At 47.4% G+C, this 25,837-nt stretch overlaps 1 protein-coding gene across 1 annotated transcript; it reads left to right on the top strand.

Annotated features, from left to right (window-relative positions):
• The first annotated feature begins 7,077 nt into the window (after positions 1–7,077).
• Positions 7,078–22,853, top strand: Rnaset2 (ribonuclease T2). Its single transcript, XM_038339854.2, has 9 exons — positions 7,078–7,307; positions 9,544–9,604; positions 13,138–13,190; positions 14,522–14,579; positions 16,025–16,095; positions 17,386–17,499; positions 19,541–19,586; positions 21,154–21,228; positions 22,559–22,853. The coding sequence occupies exons 1-9, from the start codon at positions 7,207–7,209 to the stop codon at positions 22,757–22,759; spliced, it is 780 nt and encodes a 259-aa protein (XP_038195782.1). The 5' UTR covers positions 7,078–7,206; the 3' UTR covers positions 22,760–22,853.
• Positions 22,854–25,837: the final 2,984 nt, after the last annotated feature.

Genomic DNA, 25,837 nt, shown 5'->3' with positions numbered 1-25,837 from the left:
CATAGAGTTGTGGCGATAAATATGGCTCCTGCGGGTACCTCCGCCATGAGGCTAGAAAGCTAAGGCATAGCCGCCAAAGTTACGGCTTTAGTTCTACCGATATTGGTGGGTAAATTAAAGACTCATGTGGTCACAAAAAGAGAGATATACAGTAAAAGAAAGATTCAGTGTCGAAGAAAACGTCAAAATGGTTTACAATGTGTTGAAAATATATGTAGGCTAAAGGTTAAAGTTCTTAAAAGTAAAAAAGTAAAAGAGAGAAAGAGTAATTTGGGTGTGATGGTACACACCTTTAATCCCAACACTTGGGAGGCAGAGGTAGATTGACCTCTGTGACTTCAAGGTGTGGCAGAAGACACCTTTAATCCCAATGCCTGGGAGGCAGAGACAGACAGATCTCTGTGAGTTCAAGGTGTTGTAGCACACACCTTTAATCCTAGCACTGGGGTGGCAGAGACAGGTGGATCTCTGAGAGTTCAAGGACAGCCTGGTCTGCAGAGTTATTTTAGAACAAAGATAGACAGAGAACCTGTCTCAAAAAGTAAAAGTAAAAATAAAAGAAATAGAGGTTGAAGTAAAGCCACATAAAGATGGAAAATGCACAGAGAATCTTGATACTGTATGCTATGCTCTCTTTGAATTGTTTGAATGCTGGGGAAGAAGCAACAGCTGCTAAACGATATTTGTTTATAAATGCTGCTGAACTAATTCAACATAGATATTTTGAAAATACCTTGACTTCAGAATTTGGATCTAAGGACATGATGCTTTGGAAAGGAGTTTCATTTGTTTTTACAGAAAATGAGACCCTATGGATTGCTTCTATCCCAATATGGTATGATAGACCACGCCCTCCTGAAAGGTTGCTGTGAACACCCTCAAAAAATTACTTCGCTCAACTGCCCACTGAGATGAACCTAGCACACAGGTTACACCATGAAAGATCTGATTAACAGCGTCCCCATTCAGCAGGAAGCAGTTTGGAGAGAAATAACTGCGCCCATGTTCCCAAATATTGTTTATAAATGTTCTTTTACATTTAAAGGGGGATATGATATAGATATGAATAATTTGCATTGGTATGGATTTTAAGGTCAATTTTGTTATAAGTATATGTATGTCTGATCTTGATTAAGGTATCGTGATTGTGTAGTTCATTTAAAAATGTAATGTATAATTAGGAAATATAGGTTGTTAATGGATAATCATTGATAATAGTTAAGCTTGTAGTCATGTTAGTTAGATTTTCTAGATATATAGAGATATATTTCAGTTAGATAGGCATTCCTAATATCTTTCAAAGACTACAGAAAATTCCACTTAAATGTTTTAATAACTTAAGGCTTTTCATGACAATGAGACACGTCAGCTCCTGGCAGCACCAATCTACTTCAAGAGGAAAATGGGCATCGAAAAGGATCCTTATGGAGTTTGATAGCCACTTGGGCAAGAAACTGCTCTTGCCTGGACTGTTGGCATAAACTGGACACAAAGAACCCACAGAAAGAGGACTGCTGAACTTGCCTAAAGGTGAGATGATCTTTCAGGGTTCCTCATACATGAAAGAGTCTGTGAGACATTGTGCAGGACACAGCAGATACTGACTGAACTGCTTTTGGAATTTCCTGCATCATGGAAATGTCTGCTGGAAACTATGGGCCTGAAGGCCGAAGATGGATGCCCCAATGGTACAGAGGAACTTTGGGTGACTGTCCAGGCAGCAAGATGTCTCTGTGATTTCTAGAGTTTTGGAAGTAGCTTACTTCTTGTTCACCTAGGTAATATTATATCCTTCTGGAGTCTTTGATGGAGTTGAAGAATAGATAGATAGTTATAGTTTTCCTTAGTTATGATAAAAGAAAGTAGATATAAATATTGTAACTATAATTCTTACTTGATAACTGTTTTGTTATATATAATTTTGCTGTTAAAGTTAAAGCCTTCTTTTTTGTTTAAGCAGAAAAAGTGGGAGAGTCTTCTGTTTGTGTTGATTTCATTCGTTAATAAAGAAACTGCCTTGGCCAGCCCTTAGGTAGGTGGAGTAGACAGAACAGGAAGAAGGAAGTGAGGTAGATGGCTCAGTCAGATGCCACGCCTCTCCTAAGTTAGACCTCCGTGTCTCTCCTCAGAGAGAGGCCAGATGTGATGAAGCTAGCCACCATTTCAGACATGCTGAATCTTTTCCAGTAAGACACCACTCGTGGTGTTACATATATTATTAGATATGGGTTAAAGCAAGAGATGTGAGAATTAGCTAATAAGAGGCTGGAACTGATGGGCCAGGCAGTGTTTAAAAGAATATAGTTTGTGTGTTGTTATTTTGGGTGTAAAGCTAGCCCTGCCGGAGCCGGGTGGGATGAGAAACAGGCCTGCCCGCAGCCCTTCACTACAAGGTGGTACAGGTAACAACATTGCGATAGGGACAGTCTTATGAATGCATCCTTTAATCTCTTTTTCAAAAGCCACAGATACAATCGGGAGGGCTGTGTCTGTGACTGTATTCAATCTTAATCAACCCCTATAAGCTCGCCCCACCAATCCAAGGTTGGATTCCATCTCTTGTCTGTGAATACCTCACAGTGGAGGTCAAATTTCCACATCTGTCAGGGGCAAACATTCAAAGGACAGCTGGTAGTACCAGAGGCTGGGCGCTAGGACAGAGGGAGTCCCCCTGTGTCGGCCGGTCTTTAATGGATAGTTTGGTAAAGGTCATTTGTACATGCTGTTTTTATCTTTCAGTGAGGGTTTCAAGACAGAGGAAAGTGAGTAGAGGCCACAGTACCTCTGGAGGGGCAGGGCATGGCTTTTGGGGGCTCACCCTGCCCCACCATCATGCTGAGTCTACTATGGCTGGCTTATTCCCTCAAGATGATGCTTTTAAAAGCTCCAGTAAACAGACTTTCATAACACACACGTGGGAGTGTTTATAGGTGCATGTGGGTGTCTGTGCACGTGACTGTGTGTGAGTAAGCCCAGTTTTTTTTTTTCTGTTTTCAGAGTAAATACCTTGTGTAAAATGAGTCAGAAATACACAGATAATAGATTTTTAGGGTAAAATTTTGTAGATGACATTTTGGTCAGAGGTACAAAAGCTGACTGTGGGATATTAAAGGATAGAAATAACACTTCACATGACAGAGCATCAGAGTGTTTGGCTTATTTTGCTTCTTTCTCATGGCTCCAGTTTTATTACTCTTAATAAAAACCCCGAGTCAGATAGTAAGGGGTGAAAGCTGAGAGATCAGAGAAGCAGAGCAGCTAGCCACTAGAGAGACCGTTTACCTCTACCAAGGCTCAGACCAAAGGAGCGATCCTGTCCTCAGACTGCCTTCTGGGACAGTATCATCTCTAGACTGCATCTCTAGACACAATGAGCTACTGTCTCCTCCTGTCTTATATTCCTCTCTCCACCCAGCCATATCCCTTCCTTTCTCCACCCCCCTAATGCTGGCACTTAAGGTGTGGGACTTCTGTGTACTAGGATCAAAGGTGTGAGCCAACACCACCTGGCCTCTAGTGATTTAGCTCTGTACTCTGTTCTTCAGGCAAGCTCTATTTGTTAAAACACAAACAAAATATCACCACACTCGTTATCTCTGTGACATCTACAAGAAAAAAAAATGACATTTTAAGAAACACCTGAGCAGGCTCTTCCATTTCCTCCTGCCTTCTTTTGTCGTAGCCATAACTCAGAACACACCGATTCTGTAAACTATGTCCTGCAACAGTCAGCCTGAGATGGTGAGGAACCTCAACCAGAGCTGGCCTTTCTCAAGTCGCAGCCTGCCAAGGAGTTTTACAATAGGATTCACCATAGTATGACAAAGATGTTCAGAATTAACAACTGATGGGAAAAGAAGGAACCAAGCACAAGTTTCCGATCAAGCCCAAGACAGTTTCCCCAGGAGGCTCCCTGTGATTTGCCTGTCCCAACTAAACGGTGCCTAGCTTCTGTCCCAGGAATCTTCTAGAGGATTGGGTGTAATCTGTTTAAGCCACATGGCAGGCTCCTGAGACTGGTGTTTTCCTGTTCTCAAATGGAAAGTGGGCCAGAGAGAAGTCAGTTAGTGTGCCTGGTTCACAGACTCATGGCTGGGAAAATCTGAACTAAGCCCAGGTTCTTCCTTTCAGCCAGGATGCACCCTCAACTCTAGAGCCTGCGCCTCCTCACACTGTCCAGGTGCCTTGGTGCTTTGCCCTTCTTGTCTGAAGAGGCCTCATCTTGCATGCCTTGACCCTTACCCAGTCTTCCCATTGGAAATCATCCAGAGGTGTGCTCCACTTTGAACACAACGGGCGTGCTCTCTCTTTGTTCTGGCTGGCCGCTGCCTCCCCCACCCAGCCTCATTCCCAGGGCCTTTCCTGAGAACATCCAAGTGTCAGGGCATGTGATATTTTAAAGGTTTGCTTTTGGACACTTGGCACCTTCAATTGCTGCAGGCTTAGCTAGTTGTTGACAACAGACACATCTGTATCCACTGTAGCCATTTGTAAATCAGATCTGAGCTGGTTCTGCACTTCCAGTCTCTTTGGACTATCCTGACCAAAAGGATTCCACTGGATGACGAGGCATCAGAATATGTCTGAGCATCAAAAACATCATTTTGCCATTGGAGCTTCCCTCACCTTCCCTCCCTTCCTTTCCCCTCCCCTCCCCTCCTTTCCCCTCCCCTCCCCTCCCTTCCTTTCCCCTCCCCTCCCCTCCCATTTCCTCCCCTCCCCTCCCTTCCCCTTCCCTTCCCCTCCCCTCCCCTCCCCTTTCCTTATCCCCAGCCTAGGTCCAGAGCAAACAAACAAACCAACCCCATGGGCTATAGCTGCACCTGGAAAGGGCACTATGTCGCAATAAGCCACCAAAATTGGGGCAGTTCATTACTGCAATATAATCTAGCAAAAGCTGTCAAGGGAATCCAAATAGGTATAAAAACTGGGAGATCCTTAATAGGCCATGCATCTTGATATATGGGGTCTAAACAGACTTAAGGACATCGACTCAGAGATACTGGCGATCACTGCCTGCCACCTACTCCTTCCAAGGACCTGCTGCTACACAGGCAAGCTCCATCCCTCAAACCTCATCATTTGTCCCCTCACACTGTGTTATGAAAGCCAGTCACCCCCAGAATGTCTCCACTTCCCTGATGCCTGGCTTCCTGGTAAGCTAGTTAGTCCCTCTCTCTATCCTATTGCAAACTTGTCTCCAGTGGCCGTGCTGCATGGGGCTGTATAGGATCCTGCTAGACACGATGCACCCAAAATCTTCAAATTTAGGAGGTTGAGAAGTTATACAACTTGGAGGTTCGTTTTCAAAACAAGAATGAACTGGGGCCTTACATTTAATCCAGCAAAGCCAGGCAGATCTCTGTGAGTCTAAGATCAGTCTGGTCTACATAGTCAGTTCCAGGTCAGCCAGAGCTACAGACTGAGACCCTGTCTGAAAAAACAGCCCATCCACTCAGGAATACAAAATTATAATCACAACATAAAGTAGAGGATCTTGAAGGATCCATGCAAGTGAGAGCGGGAAGCAGGGACCCATGCTCTGATTGGCTCACTTGCTGAGGGAAGCTAAAATCCTAGGTGCTTTGTAGTCCTCAGAGCACCGGTGACAGACCTGTGCTGAGAGTAATCCCCAGGGGGTGACTGACCTGTGCTGAGAGTAAAGGAAGAGCCTGTGTGGCTCCTACCAAATGATGGCAAATGTTACGAAATGACACCCCTCACTCGCTGGGTTCTGGAAAATGGCTTACTGCAAGAGCTGTCCCTTCCTCACGTGACCTAAATAAAAGGCAGGCGGAGGTCAGATGTTGTGCCTGTGAATTCCTGCTCCTCACGGAGACCCTCACCGCCAACGGAACAAAGCACGCCTTACCCAAGCCGTGGCCACGCTCTCCTCTCCCCGGGGCGTAGGGGGCTCTGGCTCGCCCTCTCTAAGAAGAGGTTGGTCACTGGCATCACTGTAAAACTACACTCCACTCTTTTATGCTGAGCCAGGAGCCTCACATGGACTATTCATTACCTCGCCCCTCCCATGATGTTACCAGTCCACGGCCAGTCCCCTGCAACAACTCTCCCTAAGAATACACCTGGCCTTAGGAAGTCCACCTTTGGCTTCTGTTGGCAGGAGCCAAAGCAGGCTTCTCTGAGATGTTTAAACAGACAGGGCTGTGGGTGAAGTAGGATTTGAGGTATTGGGGTTTACTTTCTTTTTAATGATCATTTTCATCCATGAGAGAGAAAACAGAACCGTGGGCAAATCTGCATTATCTAGATTTGGGTGTCCAACCTTTTGACAGTGTGACACAATGCATTATCCACAATGCTTATCCTAGGGAATCATGAAATGACTTTTTAAAAATTACAAAGAAAGAAAAAAAAACCCTCATGTTTTAGGTCAGCTTATGACTTTGTGTTGAGCCACATCATACCGTATCCTTGGCTGTGTGCTGCCTGTGGGTGTGAACCGGACACTCCTGGCAAAGTGAAGAATTAAACAAGTCAGGAGGAATAGAAGGGTTAGCCTTCTCCATCCAGTCTGCAGCTGGGCCGCACCGAACTCCCAGTAGCAATGGGGGGCAAAAAGGTATAAACCTCGCTTCAGTCCGGTGAGAACAGAGGGGTGAGGCAGGCGATGGAGGGGTGGGCTGCATGAGGAGGGGGCGTGGCTTGGGGTGGACGACAGGGCGTAGGGGACGAGATGCACAAGGTGCCCCAGGTACGCCGCAGCGTGAAGGGAGTGAGGTCGCTTATGTGGACCGTGGCGTGGGGCGTGTCCCTTAAAATAGGGTGACTGCAGCTTACGAGCGAGTCGACTACGTGGGCCAGGGACTGAGGGGTCCGGAGGTGGAGCGCGGAGCGCGTGGACTTCCAGGGCCAGCGCGTGGGGGGCGTGTCCGTCAGGTGGGCCTGGACCCGAGGGTGTCCGGAACTAAAGCCACGGGACTTTCTGGGCGGGGCCATAGGGGGCGTGGCCCGGGGCTGGGGGCGTGCCCGCCCAGAACTCGGGAGAGTGGCCTGTGGCTCGGGGCGCGTCCGCCCGGGCCCGGGGGGGCGTGCCCAGGGCTCGGGGGCGTGGCCTTGGGGGCTACTTGGTGGTGCTCCGCTGACTGGCGGAAGCCTTCGGTGAAGCGTCGACAGCGGGCGGTCGGGCGGCCGAGCCGGCGCGCGCGAAGGCTGCTGGGAGGCTGTGGAGCCCGGGGCAGCGCGATGGCATCGGCGGGGGCTCGCGGCGCCTTCCCGGGCTGGGTCTCCGTGCTGGCTTGGGGCCTGGCGCTGTGGTGCCTGTGCGGGGCGGGCCCGCTGTGGAGGTGAGAGCCAGTCGGCAGGGCTGGAGGCTGGTTTCTGGACGAAGGACGCCCTTCTTCCTCTTTTTAAGTTTTTCTTCTGGGGGCTCCCTCCCCGCCCCCCGCGCGCTTGCACGCGCCCCTTAGCTGCTCTCTCTGGGACGCACGGGCTGGCTCTGATAATCGCTGCTTCAATTCTGCCAGGTCAATCCCCGAACACATTCTGACTTTTCCCCTCTGTTTAACAGTCGATTAGTAAAAGCTTTTGGTGTTTTTGTACCACTGGAGCGGAAAAGGTAGGGCTTCGTTGCACGCAAGAAGTCCTGCGTTCCCAAAGAGTTATGAAAGCCAGTTGCATTTGTTTGCTTTCATATCTATTTAAGGTAGGGACCATTCTTCGGGAGTGGCGTGGTGTGCGGTGTGTATGTGTGTGTGCGCGTGCAAAAGTTAGTCCCTATCTAAGAGTGTGATCTTGGAGCCCTTAGGAGACCTGCCCCGCACAGCACAGTTGGTACCTGTGAGCAGCTAAGATATAGAAAGTACTTGGAGCAGTGAGAGTAAGCTGAGGACTTCAGGCTGCCGTGCGCAGTTCTATAACCAGCCTAATGTACGCAACTGACGTAAGGGTTATGCTTGGAATTTAAGCCCCAAGGCCAGGTGAGTTCCTTGTATTGGGTGGGTCTCCTTTTCTCTGACTTCTCCTTGAGTATTGGAGTAGGTGAGGCCTTCGATCTCTTATTAAAGACGTACCTTAAAAACACATAGAGATAGTTTGGTTGAGTTTTATTCTGAGCCTTACCTCCCTGGCTCAGTATGATTCTTTGCAAACAATTGGAGATGGTCAGAGCTTTAACTTAGTGTGTTTCATCTCTTCTATAGAGAAGGCTTTCATCATCTGTTTAGGCTTTTATGGCGGTTGTCAGGATCCCAGCAGGACTACCAAAGTTCTGTCCAAGGGCATACATACCACCAGTGACCTAATGAGATCCTGTCGGTCCCATATCTAAAAACTACCCCGCTGTTGTCTAAACTCCAACACGTGGACCCTCGGGGACAACCACCCTACAGCTCCACAGTCCCGCAGTTCCTCTGTGAAGTCTCTGGGTTGGGAGGGCCTCAGTTCACAGGCTTGTGATAAAAGCTCAGTTTGGTGCCGACACTGTGGTCCAGGGAACACGTGACAAGTCAGAGCACGTCACATACCGTACCCTAGATAACGTGTATCAAGTCTGCTTGCCCAGGTCAGGCTGTGGCTAGAGCCCAGGCTAGGCTGTAGGTGACATTCATATCCATAGTGGTCTCTGAAGTAGCATCCTGTCACCATGGGTGTAAGGGCAGCCAAATGCCAAATAGGGTATTGATAGGACTTCAGTGTGGCTTCAGGTTGTGTTTGTTTGGGCATGTGAATGGAAGGGGAACAAGATAAATCTTCAGAGCCTCGGGAGCTCACAGAGACAGCGAAGGGATTAGGAGTCTGTATACTGAGCCCCCTGAAAAAGGCAACTATTGCTCAGTTACTTTCCATCAGCAGGCCTTCCTGGCTCTACCCCACTGCCCTGGCCTCGTCCACTGTGTTGATAGTCTCCATTGCTCATAGTTATGTGCCATGGTATACACGTTGTTCTTAGAGCATTCTTTGCCTTCCTTTGTGGTGTGTACTTCAGGAGGTGGGTGTAATGGTCTGTCCTGTCTCTTTAAGAGACAGGCCATTTCCACTCCATCCCCCAGTCAGCTGAGGCAGGCAGATCTTCTTTCCTGCTTGCAGCCTGAGTCTCTTCTGTCTCCCTCTCGAAGAGGCAGCTTCTGCCTCTCCCCACTTTCCCCTTTCCCCGTTCTGTCTCCCTCCCTCCCTCTCTCTTTCTGCTCTTCTCCCTTTCTTCCTTTCCTTTCCATAATCCGCTCAATAAATATCCAACCTCACACTGCATGGCGTGCCTATCCATATATCTCCCTGACCGGGACCAGTCGCCTTCAGAGACCTGTGGTGTGTGTGGTCTCATGGCGTGCCCATTTGTCTGTCTCTCCTCATGGTCTTGTGCACTGTCCCTGACTGAAACAAGCTGCTCTTGGGACCCTCTGCCCACTGCCTGCCACTGTGGGATCCTGCAACATTTTTAATTAATCCATTACAGTAGGGGACGTTGTTCCTGGTCATGTGTCTAGTCAGGTAGACTCTCCATGTTGAAGGAGTGGGTTGACTGGATAGGTGAGCCTTTGTCACTTGGACACATCCTTGAAAAATACGTTTGTCTTTTAACAGTGGCAACCACGAGTGGAAGAAACTAATTTTGACCCAGCACTGGCCCCCAACAGTTTGCAAGGTGAGCCCTGTTTTGGCTGGCCCTCTTGATCCAGTAGGCCTGTATGAGTTGTTTTGTATGGATATGGACAAGTGCCCACCTTGTATGCCAGGTGTGTTAAATCTGCCCTGAAGTGTGACTGGACCGCCTGACAGGTGACTTGCGTGTGTAGGATTTGGAGAGTGGCGGCAACAGAATCTCTAGTGGTGCGGCTTAGAACACCAGAAGTGTATTCCCTCTCCGTGCTGGGGTTGGGAGTCTGCAGCGAAGGCATGAGGAGGTTTCGTTTTTTTGGGAGCGTTTATTCCTGCCCACCACTAGAGGTGACAGTCCTGGGTGTCCTAGACTTCTGCAAGCACTACTCAGTGTCTGTCTTCTTCATGTGGTGTCTTAGTTTATTATTATTATTATTATTATTATTATTATTTTGCCATGATAAGACACCAAGAACAAGGCTGATACACAATTAATAAAAACCCAAAGACAGAAATTGAGGTTCAACCTAAAGGTCAGAAAAGCAAAACAGCTAGCCACCAGCTCCTACCTCTGCCTCAGTTTGAAATGGCGATCCTGCCTCCAGGAATCTCAAAATGAGACTGAGACTGAGAGCTGTCTCCTCCCATTTTATAATCCTCTCATTCTGGGATTCAAGGCGTGCACCACTGCCACCTGGTTTCTGTGGCAAGTAGTGTGGCTACTGGGATTAAAGATGTGTGTCATTGCTGCCTGTTAAGGCTGGCCAGTGTGGCTGTTTTACTTCCCAATCCCCAGACAAGCTTTATTAAAATACAATTGAAGTGCCACTACACAAGGCAACTTGGAGAAGCAAGAGGTTTCTTTTTTTGTTTGTTTGTTTGTTTAGGAGCTTACATTTTCTAAGAGTCTGTGACCATCCTGAAGGAGCATGGTGGTCAGGTCGCCAGCAAGCATGGTTCAGGAGCAGTAGCTGAGAGCTCACATCTTGAGATATAAACAAGATGCCGAGATAGATACCGGGAATGGCATGGGCTTTTGAAACATCAAAGCCCACCTCCAGGGATAAAGCTCCTCCAATAGGGCCATACCACACCTCCTAATCCTTCCCACAGAGTTCTATGAGTTGGGGAACCAAGCTTTCGAATATGGGAGTCAGTCTCATTAAAAGTACTATACATAACATCTCTGTCTCTCAGAACACTAACTGAAGATGTAGGGTCCAGCCTGACCTTACTTTGATTATATCTTTAAAAACCCAATTTCCAAATGAGCTGATGTTCGCAGTAGGTGGTGTGGGGCAGAGATGTGTCTTTGGGGCACACAGCTCTGCCTTCAATAGGCCTGTACTTTCCCTCTGTGCTGTTGAGCTTTACCCAGGTGCCTACAATAAGCAGAGTATGGTTGAAGGCCATTGCCCGCTGCCAACAGTGATCTGCTTGGCAGCCACGGTCCCCTTCCCCCTTGAGGTTGGCACCTCTGTCCACGTCTGTGTTTTGTTTCATGCCTTGTGTCCTTTTATGCTGTCAGTGCTCTTCCCTCAGAGTGTCCCAGCGGGGCCTGCGCTGACTCGTCCTCGCGGGTGGTTTACAGAGCTGACCCTCTGTAAATCTGGACAGTTTTGTCATATTGCTGACTGGGCACTAGTGTTGTTGATAGTTTTTCTGAAAACCTGTTTGAGTTTAAAAATTGGGACCTCTTACTTATGAAGCATATACAACGTATCCAGCAGCTTTGATGTAGTCTGATCTTCTCCTGCCAGGTTGAGAGCCTTCCTGCCTTTTTGTCTCCTTGGAGTAGTGGGGATTTTCTTTTTCTTTTTTTTTTTTTTTTTAGATTTATTTATTTATTATGTATACAACATTCTGCCTCCATGTATGCCCTCACGCCAGAGAAGGGCGCCAGATCTCAGTACAGATGGTTGTGAGCCACCATGTGGTTGCTGGGAATTGAACTCAGGACCTCCGGAAGAGCAGCCAGTGCTCTTAACCTCTGAGCCACCTCTCCAGCCCAGGGGATTTTCTTTTTCACTTCCTCTGTCTTAATTTCCTGTTGACAAATGAAGTTGATATTTCAGTTATGGTTGCCAAGTCATACCCTTGATCTGGTTCCCTGGTTCCATTGTGGGGGTGAAGAGGATGTACAGGGAGTGTGGGACATGAGGGTTTTAGGTGGCGAAGACCTCACTGGCTCTTCCCAGGGCAGGGAGGGCTAGAGACCTGGGCTCCTATTGCAGGGCCCACAGAAAGGAGCGCTTGCTTCAGGCCAGCCCTAGAGGAGTTGCCCTCAAGCAGCAGGCACCAGGCAGGCCTGGCCTGCCTGAGGAATTATGGGTGTGCTGTCCCCTGGCAGTGTTGTGAGTGTTTGTGCAAGTGCTTCCTGCCTTAAAGCTTTAGGAATTCAACTCAGAAAAGAAACTTGGTCACTATAAAATTGTCGCTGTTGAGCTTTTTATGTCTGACCATGGCCCACAGTGAAAGCTCTTGCCTCACTGTGCCCTTCTCTGGCTACAAGTGAGGTAGACAGACATGAATTATGCTGGGACACACCTGTCATGATCTCAAGAGGCACCACGAGACCTCAGTGTTTGCTGACTGAAGGAGAAAGCCGCCTCTTGGCTGAGTTTCTGTCCTAGGTCAGGTAGGGGCCTGGCTGTGGAGCTCTGCAGGGGCCTTCAGCCCTGATTTTCACCTCAGTCACACTGTGCCCATAGGAAATGAGCTTTCCTTAAGGAAGGACTCGGGGTCCTGGCTGAGGTGTACATGTGGGCTGTAGCTCCCGTCTGTAGTCATTCAGTCATTCGGTAGCAGGCAGCTCTCACTAGTGACCAATCTCCTGACTGGACTCTTTAGACCACTCATAGAAAGAAGCCGCATGGTGGGGAGACATCAGGACAGGAGGGGCATGGTGTTGGCTGCAGTAGCTGGGTCCAGGTGTCATATTTGCCTGGTTCCTGGTGTGTACGTGTGTGTGTGTATGTGTGTGTGTGTGTGTGTGTGTCCTGAGCTCTGTTCCACTTCATCCAGTCTGATAGCCCAAGTCTGTTTATTTCTATTAGCATTTATTGTGGGAAAATTTTATCCTAACTAAACCCCTTGGAGGACCCTAATTTTATCTTTTTTTTTCTTTTTCCTAATTTTATCTTAACTAAGATTTTTCATCTCTGATTTTATCTTTGTGATTGATGTCGAGAAAAATGCTCCTGTTTTTACCCCGCTACACTTGTTGGCTTCCAGTGTCCGGTACCAACCACTTCACTGCGTTAGGGCCTGGTGTCAGAGCAGGCTGGCTCCTGCTACGTAGATTGTTCATGGTATATGTGCCTGTCCATACCTGTGGGTGCATGTAAAGACCAAGGCTAGCTGCCCCGTTCCCCGCAGCTCCATTGTCTGAGGACTGACCTAGACTGCCTAGCCCTGGCATTTCCCGTGAGTGTGATGCTAGAGTAAATGCTAACCCCAGGGTTACTGTCTGTTAGTGGTGTGCCTGTGTCTAGTTGATGCCTGTTCAAAGAAAATGGAGTTGATAAATATTTACACAACCAGTCACCTTCCTTATCTGTTTGTTTGTTTTTTCTCCAGGAAGTTGACGGCTGCAGAGATACTCTGGATTATTGGACAATACATGGACTATGGCAAGCATCTAATGTAGTAAAACCCAATGAGATAGTCAGGAAAAGCTAGCTGGAGTCTAGTCACCATAGACATGTTATTCTTGTTAGACGTTTATTCTGTTGACCAGATTCTTACGCGCGTGCACACACACACTTTTGTCTTACGTATGTATGAATGTTTTACCTGCATGCATGTCTGTACCATGTGTGTACCCAGTACTTGCAAAGGCCAGTAATGGGCATTGTCCCTGGGATTGGAGTGAGCATGCAGTTATGAACCACCATGTGGGTGCTGGTCATTGAACCCATGTTCTCTGGTAGAGAAACCAGTGCTCTTAAGTACCGAACATCTCTCCAGCCCCCTTTTCAAAGATAAACAAGGATCCTGGGTCCTTTCCTACTTTGTTCTTGGGGCCTATTATAATAAACATTTAAAACTAAAGTGTTAGCTCAGCAGATAAATAGACAAATCTGTTTTACACACGTCACAAGCTGCCACCCCTCCCACCATGTTTGTCTGCACTCCCTTTAGTTAGTTCTCTGTGCACACCCTTGTGGTATTGAAGTGTGCATATTGGTTTGGCACCTTTAGAGTGGACATGGCCCATACACCTTAGTTTCCTCTGCTAGGAAAGAACTGAGGCTTCACACAGTCCAGAGCCATTCCAATGTTTCCTCTACTGACAGTCCAGCCTGTTTGTCCAAAGCTGGGCATGTCTGAATACATTTGCTCCTTTTCCAGAACAAAGTCAAGCTGACTGCGCAGAACCATTCTTTTTTTAAATTTTTTATTAAATTTCTTTTTTTATTACTTTATAAATAATACCAATCAAAATTTCCACTTCCCACCCACTCCCCCCCCCCACATTTTCTCTCTCTCCCCCTCCAGTCCTAAGAGAGGGCAGGGTACCCTGCCCTGTGTGGGAAGTCCAAGGCCTTCCCCCCTACATCCAGGCTTAGGAAGGTGTGCATCCAAACAGACTAGGATCCCAAAAAGCCAGTACATGCAGTAGAGACAAATCCCAGTGCCATTTTCATTGGCTTCTCAGTCTGCCCAATTGTCAGCCACATTCAGAGAGTCCGGTTTGATCCCATGCTCGTTCAGTCCCAGTCCAGCTGGAGTTGGTGAGCTCCCATTAGATCAGGCACACTGTCTCAGTGGGTGGACCAACCCCTCATGGTTCTGACTTCCTTGCTCATATTTGTTGATGGGCTCTGGGGGAGTACGGGGTTCCTGACTAGAATTTCTCTCTCATGTGTAGATTTTAAAAGAAGTGCTTTCTAGTGTTGTGACTAAGTCTTCCTCACCAAAACTAATATTTCTTCTTTTTCTTAAACATTTGAACTTCAAGGCCTGATAGAGCAGAAGATTGTAACCAATCCTGGCACTTTAACTTAGATGAGATTAAGGTATTGATCTTTTTTTATTATACTTCTATTGCAAATAGAAAGTTGAACTAAATGAATTCATCCTTTATAAGTGTACCTTCAAAGTCATGTTTCAAATTGTGGGGTCAGGAGTGGATTCATTAGGACTGAGCCCCCTGGGTCTCTTTAATAATGATTGCTATATACAACAACCCCATACATGCAAAAAGAAAAAATGTCTACCTTCCTCCTCCTTGTCGTAGGTCTGAATGGATGTTAGAAGCAGCTCAGGGGGCAGCAGTGCCTGTCCTGGTAGCACAGACCCTTCTGCTTACATGCCAGAGCTAGCTAGACCTTAGCTCTGGGGCTTCTGGGTCATTGAGGGAAAGTGGGCACTTGGTCTGTGTGGTAAGGGTGAGACATTTCCAGACAGCTGTGGCTTGGAGAGTAGGCACCTGATACCCAAAGTGCATGGTTTCTAGGAGGACACGACCGGCCTCTTCAGCATCACAATTCCCGTTACAGAATCATCACAGGACAGAAGTGCTCTTGAGATTTGCGCGGCATAGCAGACCTGCTCCCGCGTGTTCACCTTTCCTGAAGGGGCACCAACAACTCCTGTCAGGGTACCTGGGGTGGCATAGGGGACATGGCAGGCCCGATAGGTGGGTTTCTCTGTGTAGCAGTATTGGCTGTCCTGGAACTTGCTTTGTAGACCAGGCTGGCTTCAAACTCAAAGAGAGCCATCTGCCTCTGCCTCCTGAGTGCTAAAGTAACTGTCCTGTACTGGGTGTCTGAATATGCATACACTATAGCTATCCTCTGAATCATCACTGAGTAGTTGCTGTCTGTCAGTCCGTCCTACACTTTGGGATGAGCAGTGGAAGTTTGCCAGGGGCACATAAAAACTGCACAGACAACTTCAAGCTTCCTTGTTCCCCAGGAATCCAGATGCCAAGTCTGTCCGTGTCTGGCCAGCTCCTCCAGGAAAATAGATGTTGAGATAAAACTAGGTAGTGAGGCTGTCAATAGTAGCCGACTGTAGCTTATTAAAGGTACATTTTTTGGGGGTCTGGAGAGATGGCTCAGTGGTTATGAGCACTGGCTGCTCTTCCAGAGGACCCAGGTTTTTTTTTTTTTTTATTTTTTTCGAGACAGGGTTTCTCTGTGTAGCCCTGGCTGTCCTGGAACTAGCTCTGTAGACCAGGCTGACCTCGAACTCACAGAGATCCTTCTGCCTCTGCCTCCCCAGTGCTGGGATTAAAGATGTGTGCCACTGTCGCCTGGCCTTATCATTCTCTTGTAAGAGTTTGTGTGTTTTCACTTGCGGCTACTTCAGCATGCTTTATGCAGAATAAGCACAAACTCATTTTGCTCAGTTAAATTGTTAGAGTTTGAATGCTTTCTGTTTATTGGTTTGTTACGTTTGCTTAGAAGTTTTGAATTTGTTAGGTCTTGGGTAAACGTTTTGTTTAAATTACATACAGGATCTTCTGGGAGACATGAAGATCTACTGGCCCGATGTCATCCACCCGTCCTCTAACCGCAGCCGGTTCTGGTAAGTCCAAGTTCCTGTTGGCCATATGCATTTGAACATAGATGTGAGGAATTTCTAAGGGTGGCCTGGGTGTCAGCTGTGGGAGGCACAGAGAACAGGTGACAAATCCTGTCACTAGAGGGCATCAAGAAATGATTCTGGTATGTAGCTTTGAGGGCCTCTGTCCAGTGGGTTAAAAATGAGGTCAGGTGGAATTTATGTAATGCACTTGTTTTCTGGTCTGTTGTTATTTCATCCATTACTTCATTTAAAAATTCCTCTCTCCTAAAATTCAGCAAGCAAATGCTTGCATATTTAAAAATCAATCCAAATATCTCTCTCTCTCTCTCTCTCTCTCTCTCTCTCTCTCTCTCTCTCTCTCACACACACACACACACACACACACACACACACACACACACACACACACAGAGCATGCCTTAGAGATAGTGGCCTCATGGTGACCTGGTCAGAGACAATGTGAGTTTCACAGGGACATTCTTCTTCCAGGTTAGCAAGAGCTTGGAATTAACCCAGTTGTTTGAAAAGCATTGTTTTTGTTTGTTTGTTTTTTAAAGAAGATAAAATTGATTCAACTGAAGGTAATTTTTTTCTGCATCTTCCAATGTGAAAATTTATAGTTCCTATTACAGCTAATAATACCTTTCCAGGCCTCTTAATTTAACCTAGAAATATTTCTGGTTTGATAAAATGCCTTAAAGCAGCGGAATGTAATAGGTGCCAGCTTCCTGGATCGCAGCTTTGAGCGTGGCTTTTTCTTGAGGGTGTACTGTTTCAGGGTTTGTGGACTGCAGTGTGTAGGCTGGAATCACTTTTAGATAAAGAGGACGTTCAGTCAAAGCTTGGGTGGTGACTAGCTCACTAGATGAGTCCAGGTTGTCCCACACTCCGGTGCTTTCCCGCTGAACTAAGCTCCCAGTGCTGCTAGTTCTGAGAAAGCTGCCCACTAAACTGCTCAGGGAAGCCGTGAACTCACTTTGCAGCCCAGGCACGCCTTGAACTTGTCTTTCGTAGCCTGTATTCTAGAAAGTACTTCCACTGCCTCTGCCTCCCGAGTGCTGGGGTTATAGGCTGTGCCCCCACCGCCTGGATGGAGTTATGTTGTGATTGTAGAGGTGCCCTGGAAGGGGTTTGAGATAGAAACGTGAGACGACTGAGCTGTCTCTGTGGAGACTGTAGCACATTGCTGGGCCTGGGCCCAGGGTATCTGTGAAGGCAGTGATGGCTCAATGAGTGCGACAGCTCTGCTCTAGAGCACGGGTCTGACCCTTCTTATGCTGCACCGCACAGGAAACATGAATGGGATAAGCACGGCACCTGCGCTGCCCAGGTGGATGCCCTCAACTCCGAGAAGAAGTACTTCGGGAAGAGCCTGGATCTGTACAAGCAGATCGACCTCAACAGGTGTGTGGACATCTCACTCTGCCGTCGCCCTGGGGCTGGGCCACTGGAATGAGTATGACATTCCTGCCAACAACCTGAGTGTTATGGTCCCGAAAGCGGTGTGGTGGGCTCATTCCTGGGGAGAAGCTGAGCCCCTGACAGATCTTTGATCATTATGACCATAGAGAGCACAGTCTCAGGCTGCCATATGGTGCTGACTTGTCATTAGTGAATCATCCCTGGGAAGTGAAGCCTGACCGGCACCTACAACCTCTGAGAAAGTTGCTGCCTTAAGATCATTCCCCTATGTCGGTCCTCAATAGATCTCTGTATCCGATTCTAGTGCTCCTCAAACAAGCGTGAGGTGGAGGGAAGGGTCCTTTAAGCCCTACAAGTGAGCCAAACCATGTAGATTTTTACTGTCTGCCCTAACCTCAGTTTTGGACTTGGGGATATATTGTCACCACACCAGGGTAGTGAATCTGTAAGAACAGCATGCTCTGTAGGACGGTGGACCAGCCTGACCCTTTTCATCCAGATGTTTCTGTCGTGCTGAGTGTACTGTTCTTTTCATTTGTTTATTGTTTGAGTGTAGTGTGTGTGTGTGTGTGTGTGTGTGTGTGTGTGTGCGCGCGTGCGTGCGCGTGCGCATGGAGGTCAGGACAGCTCTGGAGATGGTTTTCTTCTTTCACCTTTGTTTCACCAGCTTGTTAGGCTTGTGTGGCAGGTGCTTTTCTACCCGCTGAGCCATCTTGCTGTCTCTTGTGTTTCTTATTGTGACTGAACGTTATGAGCCAGTGGCCAGGAGAGCGGAAGGAGGGCATCAGCGTGGGAGCTCAGCCTGCAGTGGACTGAACGTAAATTGCCTCCAAAATTTGTAGACAGAAATCTTCCTCCTTTAGGCGGGTGGTGCATGAGTGTGGAGCTCTCCTGAGTGGAATTAGTTCTCTTACAGCAGGCCCTGGAGAGCTAGAGAGCTTGTTAAACCCCGCCCCCATGTAAGCGCACAGAAATACAGACTATGAAGAATGAGCGATCCCCAGACACCAGAACTTTGATCCTAAGATTCACAGCCTCTAGCCATGTGAGGAATAAATGTCTCCAAAAATGAAGGCTTTTTACAGTGTCTGCACACTGCTTGTCCTCTGTACAGCTTGTTCTAGTCAGAGCTGCAGATGAGAATAATCCCAAGATCTTTACTTGTCAATCACATCTAAGGTTCATTAATTAAATCTGCTTAAAAGATGAATAAACCTCCGCTGGCTCTCTGCACACAGGCTTTGCCTCCTTAGCACAGGCGCTGGCTGTGCACGCAGGCTTTGCCTCCTTAGCACAGGCGCTGGCTGTGCACGCAGGCTTTGCCTCCTTAGCACAGGTGCTGGCTGTGCACGCAGGCTTTGCCTCCTTAGCACAGAGGCGCAGTCATGGTGATGTCACCGTTTCACACACAGTTTTCTGTGTCATTTCGCTCAAAAACAGCTGGAATTTGAATCAGTTAATGTGGCAGTAGAAGAGGAGGGGCAGGTGTATTTTGAGAGATGGGATAACCAAAGAATACCCATGAAGGCCTGAACGCCGCCAGCAGGCAGAACACAGGGTCCTTTCTGACATAAGTTGTACAGTTTGGTTTTATGAAATCTTTAGATTTTATCTCCATGGTGTCACAGTCCTGAGCCATCCGGATCTTGTGGTGGGACCACAGAGACTTCTCTGCAGTGGGTGGTCCAGGGATGTTGACGTTGTGCCTCTGGTACTAAGTTTGTTGTGAGCAACTCTGATAGGATTCTAGGCTACATGCACTTAGATTCTTTGACGATCTGGCCAGCACAGTTCTTCAGGATAAGCCTGGAGTCACATGAGGCAGGAAAAGCTATCCTGCAGAGCCTGTGTGGTCATAGCTTGCACAGGGTTTGTTGCTGCTGTTCCTGTTAATGGATTTATTGCTGGAAGTCAGAAAAGACACTCTCCTTTAACAGCGTCGTAATTTTCAATGTGAAATCCAAGGGAAGAACAAAATGTACTGTGCTGTCTTCATGCAGCTAATTTTTACATTTTCTTTTAGTGTGCTGCTAAAATTTGGGATCAAGCCATCTATCAATTACTACCAGGTAAGTCTTACCTGCAGCCTCTGTCTAGTATCTAATGTTTGTCATTGGGGAATTTGGCGGGATCCATTCATCTTGTGAGCTACAGTTGGGTTTTAAAGTGACCCAGCACAGATGACTTGAAATAGGTTTTCCTTGAACTGTTTGCATTTGCATATGAACATACACTAAGGCTGCTTAGGCCCCTGACTTGGAGGCGCAGATCCATGTTTCTGCCAAGCAGTAGTCCTTGTCCTCAGCACAGGATGGAACGTGCTTTTGAAAAAAACGTCATGGTGTTTGAGAGGAAAGAAACTGGCTTTCGGTTTTTCATGTGAGCTACATGGCACAGGAAGTAATGCCATGTCTTATTGACTAAGAAGGACATGTGCAACACAGATCTTTCAATTATGGTTTGTCTGTTTTTGTTTGCTAAAGAGAGCTGTCACTCAAAAGCTTAAAATATACCTGGGCTACCAGGAGAGCTCACAGACTTGCTTTAGATGATTCTCTGAGGTGTTTTTTGTGCTTATTGTAGGCTGTGCCTTTAAAACAGCTCCAGAGAAGCCTCTGCAGTACAGGCATGGGCACTGCCATCACTTTGCCCTGTTGGTAGTAACCCAACAGCTCTGACTGTGAGACTGTGTGCTCCTTTTCCCAGTCAATGTGTATCTCTCCCTTTGTGGACAGTAGGGAATTGGAGCCTGGCCGTGAAAGGAGCTTTAGCTGCCAGTTAAGTTAGACCCTTCTGGAAAACGCCAGGATGTGGGTTTGTAGGGCTTCCCCAAGCTCACCTGGTCTCTGCTCAAGCTGACATGAGGAGGGGGCTGTGTTTACAGTTTCACCTGGCTTGATGTTCATAGATGGTATCCATGGTGATGGGGATAGCAGGAGCAACCTGCTGCTGAGCTGCCTCATGCACTTGGTAAGGTGGCAGGAGTATGAGACAGTGACTTGGAAAACTGATCTAAAAGTGTCTGACATCAGCAGGCATTCAGCTTTGCATCAGCATCCAAGCCCCTGTCCGCTCATGTGCTCTGTGGCACATGGGGGCTACTGGACCTGTGGAGGAGGTGGTGACCAGGCATTTCCCAGAAATGGGTAGCTGAGGTGGTAAGGGCCATGCCATGCTCTTAGACATAGGCAGCACTGGGAAGTTCCTAGTGGACCTGTGTCCTTCAACAGGTTACCAAGGTCAAAAGCAGAGAGGATCTCCAGGGAAAGCCAAGGGTGAGCCTTGGAAGCTGCTGGATTTGAGGAGGGAATAGGCCTGTGGAAAAGCTTTGAGATCCCAACAGTCAATTGGTGAGGGTGGCTTTAGGCAAGATAGCGTAGAAGGGAGACACTGGACTTAGGCTGGAGATAGGGAAGAATCAAGCTACCCAGTGGAAAAGGTGGAACAGAGAAAAAACAAACTGTTGGGGATGTTTGGGCCTCCTGGGTAGAGCCCATGGTGGTCTTTCCTTCAGTGTTGGAGCCAGGACATCCTTAGGCTGTACTCCAGGTCCTCTGGGGGGGGGGGTGCTCTTTAAACAGAATCATGAGGGTGGGACTTCTGCTGTTCACTGCTAATGCTCTCATTTAATCTCAGCTTGCAGATTTCAGAGATGCGCTTACCAGGATCTATGGCGTGGTGCCTAAAATCCAGTGTCTTGTGCCAGAACAGGTCAGACTTGCATTCTGCATCCTGTTGTCTCTATAGAAAAGATGGTTTTACTCTCCTGATAGTTTGTCTCCACTGGAGTTTCTGGGACAGTTACATTGGGCATATTTTCCATGTATATACGTGTACAGGCAAGTGTATGAGAAAGCACAGAGATGTTTCTCAGATTCCTTCCTTGGGGAGACATAAACATCTGCTTCCCCTCTTAAGGTCTCAACAGCATCCTGAGGCATGATTCCACCAAAGATCACTCAAGTGAATCCATGAGCTTATTGAGCTTAGTTACAGAGCCTGGGTGAGGGGTTATCTGCAGGGCCATGGGTGCTGCTCTCCTAAAAGGACACACCAGAATGTCTCTACCCAGCAGGGATGAGGGCTTTACCTCAGCCACATAGTTGGAGCCCCTTCAAGTCTTCTGTGGCCTTTATATTCAAGCCCCTCCCGGACACCATGTGCAGTTAGTATAGCGTTGCCTAAAACAGGAAATAGGAAGCAGTTGGATGTGCAGGTGAGGGTCACATGATTCTCCCGCCCCTCTAAGAAAGAATGTAAACTGATCTTTTGCAAGAGGCACAGCTGAACTCACCAAGATGGCAGCTGCTTGGTCAAAGACTAGATTTGTATAACATTATAGGCTATGCTGCCTCATTCTAGTGAGAAAACCTTTTAAGAGGAAGGGAAAGGGAGAAGGAGGGGAAAGGGGAAAGGGAGGGGGAGGGAGAGGAAGGGAGAGAGAAGAGGAAGGGGAAGAGAAAGGGGGCGAGGAGATAGAGTTCTAAGTTAAGCATTTGTAAGTTTCTAAGGTTTTTTTGTTGTTTTTTGTTTTGTCTGTTCATTTATTTGGTTGGTTTTGTTTTTGAGACAGGGTTTCTCTGTTATATAACTGTGTAGACCGGGCAGTCTAAGCTCTTACCTTGCCGCTCTCAGTCACTTTAATTGCAGCCCTACTGTCTCATTTCCAGACCAAATTGAGATTCTCTTGGCTGCCAGGAACTAGTGTCTTGATGTTTAATCTGCCAGGGTCCCCATGTGTACTATGGGCACATTTGGGTCATTTTGTGTTTGTCTGTGTTTTGTCTTCCAAGCTGAAAAAAACCTCCTCACCCCAGGCTTCTAGGCTAGCAGAGTTGAGCCCTCACTGACTGTGAGGAACAAGCCTCCATCCACCAGGTTCCCCCTGAACCCTCCTCTGATCCGAGAGGCCTTGCTCAGAGGCTGGAGTCTCTGATCTGGAGCAGCGGCTTCTGTTTTTAAGTGCTGAAGCTGTGATCCCCAGATCGACAATAACCCATGGGTCCTGGATTCTGAAATGTCTACTATTTTCTACTTTTAGGGAGAGAGTGTACAAACTGTTGGTCAAATAGAATTATGTTTCACCAAGGAGGACCTCCATCTGCGAAACTGCACTGAGCCAGATGAGCGGCTGTCCTTCAGGCAGGACGCCTGGCTGGCCGCGGGGGCTTCCACGCACGGGATGATGGTCTGTGAAGATGGTCCGATCTTCTATCCTCCGCCTGCAAAGACCCAACTTTGATGTTCACACTTTGGAAATATTTTATGTTCCACAAAGTAAGAAAAAGTCACAAATTAATTGCTTTCTAAAAATCCACTATAAGTTTCTTAAAATATGTTTGGCTTTTTCCTTGTGTGTTAGTGAGTTGGTCTTTGTCCAGTCTGATTAGTAGGGCCTCCTGTGTTCTTCCTGGCAGCTGCCAGCAAAGCAGCTGGGGTCAAGCCTTACTTCCTGTCCAGAAACAGCTGGATTCACACTGGCAATAAGAACGTGGAAGTCTTGACACAGCAATTTTTATTTTGGTCAAGTTTAAATTATCCCGCTTCTTTTTTTTAAAATTTAAAAATTTATTATTATTATTATTATTGTGTATGTGTGTGATGTATGACGTGTTTGGGGTGTGTGCACATACCAGGGAACCTACAGAGGTCAGAGGACACTCTTGTGGATCATTTTCTCCAGCATAGGTTCCCTGGTTTTTCCGCCTATACTTTCTGCCTGGCCAATCAGCGTTTTATTTAAAACATGATTGACAGGTTACAGACAATTCTCCCGCACCACCAGAGGCTGACCATGGGCAGAAATACTTGACAGTTTTTATAGATGCTGGGCTAAAACGTGGCACATACATTGCCACCTATAAATCTCTTTAGGTCCTTGCCCTGAGTTAACGCTGAGCAATTAAACATGTTTTATAGAGACAGACACTGCAAGTTTTGCCATTTTGGTGGGATGGTAGATTTACACAGCAAGGATCCTGTCACAGTTATTTTGAAGTAGATTAATGTTCTTTTCAATTAGTGTTGCCCAGGGTCACCGCCTGTCTGGTAGAAGTATATTCTTCTTGGTAATAGGGCCAGGACTTTATGGACAGCTGTGTTCCAGTGCCACTCCCTTTGAACTAAATGGTAAAAGCGATAGTGAATAGGGCCCGATGACCTACTGTGTGCTAGGGTTGTCCTTTTATTATGGGAATGGGAGCCAATGGGGGTGACAGTCTGCACACATCTTAGCAGAAACATATTCTTAGCAAACCTAAACTTCAGTTATGTTAGAGACGCAGTTTTCCAGTTTCTAGTATGCCGCATCTTTGAGCTGTGTTCGAGGCAGCACTCCTATAGCTACGTTCCACTTTCTGTAACGACAGTACGTCCTTTCTCACACCGGCTGTTGCTGTCTTTACCAATCGGACTTGTGCAGCAAGCACTTTCCCGCTGAGCCAATGCGCCGGCCCCACCCATCCCGCTTATTTAACAGTTAGACCGTGTGTGCAGGTACGATGTGAAAACGTTTTAAATTGCTTATTCTCAGAACGACCAACACCATCAAAAACTGCTGTGTTGATTGATGTGCATGGATCTGTTTTCCAATTAGAAAAAGGCTTTCAGATTGGCCAGAAGCCAAACCTGACTTGTCTCTGTGAGACACCTGAAGTGCTGTGAGGTTAACAGGGTTTATCTGGAGCGTGGATCCGTAAAACAGCTGCCATCACGGTGGAATTGAAGCACCCAGCTCTCCCCCGCACAGGGTGTGTATTTAGACAGTTGCTCTGTGTCTAGACATTAGCAAGGGCTTGATCAGAAGCAGTCCTTTAGCCTCTCTGTGTTAGAGGGAGGAGCTGGCCTTGCTTATTTGCTGGGATAGGGCTATGGCCTTGGGGGCTGGGCCCCCATTACCACAGTCCCTCTTCTGCTTGTTCCTTTGCTTCTCCCGAGTGCACATCTGTTTCCAGCGCCCCTTCACTTGTGGTTCAGAGGGTAGGCTACTCTCTGGAACTCGTGCTTGGTGTCGAGCGGTGGGGAGGACCCCGTTGGAAACATGGGTAAGGGCTTGCCTTCTCTCTGGGCTTGCTGGCTCCTTCAGTGTCCTTTCGTGGGGGATTGTGTACCTTGGCTTGTTTAGAAGACGGTTTCAGTAGGAGGCTGTATTGTCTCTCCTCTTCACACCTGTTTATTTTCATGTTCTTGGAGAAACAAGGGAGGAGGGGCTTGCAGTAGTCCTCAGACTTTACCGTAGTCTTCCCTTGTTCTAAAACAAACCGTCATTCTTTCACATGGGGCACATTTGTGATTCTGGTCTGAGCATTTCTTAGAGCAGCCTGAATTAAAACAGGCTGGCACGAAGGGACCGTGTGGGCTATGGGCTGAGATGGGTTGTGTGAGGTGAGTGTGCCAGAGCCCTGTGGTCCTCCTGAGGCTGAGCACATGAGATCCTCCTGACCGCATGGCAGTCCCATCACCTATCCCTTGACCAGTGCTCTGATTTTCTCTTCCTGTTTTTGTTCTGGCCTACTGCATGGCAGGCAGCAGGTTGAAAATAAGTTTTCAGTAGCCTTGGCCAAGTCAGGTAAGTGTGTGGGCTTTGATGAGCCAGGGGAGACATGGGGAGACCAGTTCCAAATACTAGTATTCAAAGTCAGCAAACATGAGCTTTTTGTTTAGGCTTATCTCACTAAAGCAGCTGTGACCACTTTGATCTCCCTATAAGATTGACTGGAGTTGTTGGGGGAGGCCACTTGTTTGTTGGCCACACAGACTCCTGAAATAATCACACAGAAATATGTATTAATTACAATACTGTTTGGCCAATAGCTTAAGTGTATTTCTGACTAATTCTTATATCTTAAATTAGCCCATTTCTACTAATCTGTGTATTGCCATGTAGCTGTGGCTTACTGGCAGCAGCAAATGGCTTCTTCTGACCCCGCCTTCTTCTCCCAGCATTCAGTTTAGTTTTCCTGCCTAGCTCTATTCTGCGAAGCCACTGTCTGAAACAGCTTTATTCATTAACCAATAAAAGCAACACACCAAGGAGTGTTTCAGACAGGCCTGCAGGGGGTGGCAACCCATGTTAGGGGTGAGTTGCACATTTAGTGTCTGAGCTTGGGACCAATCCATCCTATGGGGTGTGGAAGGGAGGCAGCTTATTAGGGGGCTGTTTGCTCAGTAAAGGATGGAGCAGTGGGGAAAGGAAAACCCTGAAGCTGGACCTGGAAGGATGGCCGAAGTTGAAGGTAAGAAAGTGGAAAGACACTAAAGGGGACAGAGACAAGGAGACGGTCTCCAAGACTGGCTTCTAGCCACAGTTATGCTGCCGTCA

This window comes from Arvicola amphibius, chromosome 8 (assembly GCF_903992535.2).
Source record: "Arvicola amphibius chromosome 8, mArvAmp1.2, whole genome shotgun sequence".
Lineage (NCBI taxonomy): Eukaryota > Metazoa > Chordata > Mammalia > Rodentia > Cricetidae > Arvicola > Arvicola amphibius.
Note: the sequence above shows the minus strand (reverse complement) of the source record. Positions and strands in the feature narration are given on the sequence as shown.

Excerpts from the sequence above, each read along its gene's own strand:
- Rnaset2 (XM_038339854.2), top strand. The coding sequence starts at position 7,207 with ATGGCATCGGCGGGGGCTCGCGGCGCCTTCCCGGGCTGGGTCTCCGTG. Across the intron at positions 7,308-9,543 it reads GGGGCGGGCCCGCTGTGGAG|TGGCAACCACGAGTGGAAGA; the intron begins GTGAGAGCCAGT and ends GTCTTTTAACAG. Across the intron at positions 9,605-13,137 it reads GGCCCCCAACAGTTTGCAAG|GAAGTTGACGGCTGCAGAGA; the intron begins GTGAGCCCTGTT and ends TTTTTTCTCCAG.